A 687-nucleotide genomic window follows, 5' to 3' on the forward strand; every position below is an offset into this window, starting at 1 on the left:
CGAAGGGCAGAGGGAAGGTGGTGGAGAGGAGGGGAGATGAAAGGGGGCGCTACCTGTGCCCGGATCCAGACCCCAAAACAGCAGCAGCAGCAAGGGTAGGACCAGGGGAGGCAGCAGGGCGCCGTCACACATGGTACTTGGGACGAGCAGCCCCCGGGACCGTGGCGGCAGAGCAGGAGCGCGCGAGGCAGCAGCGCCAGCCGGAGTGAAGCCCTGCAGCCTTTGGAAAAAGTAATTAGCGCTGCGGACAAACCCAACGTGGTAAATCCAAAGCCCCGCCTTTCCCTCAAAACCCAGGAGGTGATTGGCCATTTACTTCACTCTGCCCCGCCTCCTCTCCCTCTATTGGTTAGAATGGGTCGAAACCAAAGTGCGTAGTTAGGTTGTAAGCACTTCTTACACGTGGTTTCTGGGCAATAGCCCGGACGCGACACCAGGTGGCAGGCACGAGCCAACCCGGACGGTGTGATCCTACAGGAGCTGGGAGAATACTGGCCTAGTCTTCAGAATTTGTCCTCATTTTGCAACTATCTGAGCCTGCTCCTCAGCTTCCCAGGAAGATTTGCCAGAAATCGTCCCGGCCAACCGGTTCCATCTACAAAAACATACTCTCTCTGCATCTAAAATAAAACCAATTTTGATTGTTTGCTACTGGAAAGGCTCCCAGACACACCTGAGTTCGCACCT

General features: G+C 55.9%; 1 protein-coding gene across 1 annotated transcript in view; it reads right to left on the reverse strand.

The window, feature by feature from the left end:
* Adamts17 (ADAM metallopeptidase with thrombospondin type 1 motif 17) overlaps positions 1 to 226 on the reverse strand; it is a 344,255-nt gene extending 344,029 nt beyond the window's left edge. Inside the window, 2 exon segments of the mRNA XM_015493124.2 lie at positions 1 to 54; positions 56 to 226. The exon segment at positions 1 to 54 is cut by the window's left edge and continues 313 nt beyond it. Coding sequence (XP_015348610.2) covers positions 1 to 54; positions 56 to 132 — 131 coding nt within the window. The 5' untranslated portion in view covers positions 133 to 226.
* Positions 227 to 687: the final 461 nt, after the last annotated feature.

This window comes from Marmota marmota, unplaced genomic scaffold (assembly GCF_001458135.2).
Source record: "Marmota marmota marmota unplaced genomic scaffold, marMar, whole genome shotgun sequence".
Classification (NCBI taxonomy): Eukaryota; Metazoa; Chordata; class Mammalia; order Rodentia; family Sciuridae; genus Marmota; species Marmota marmota.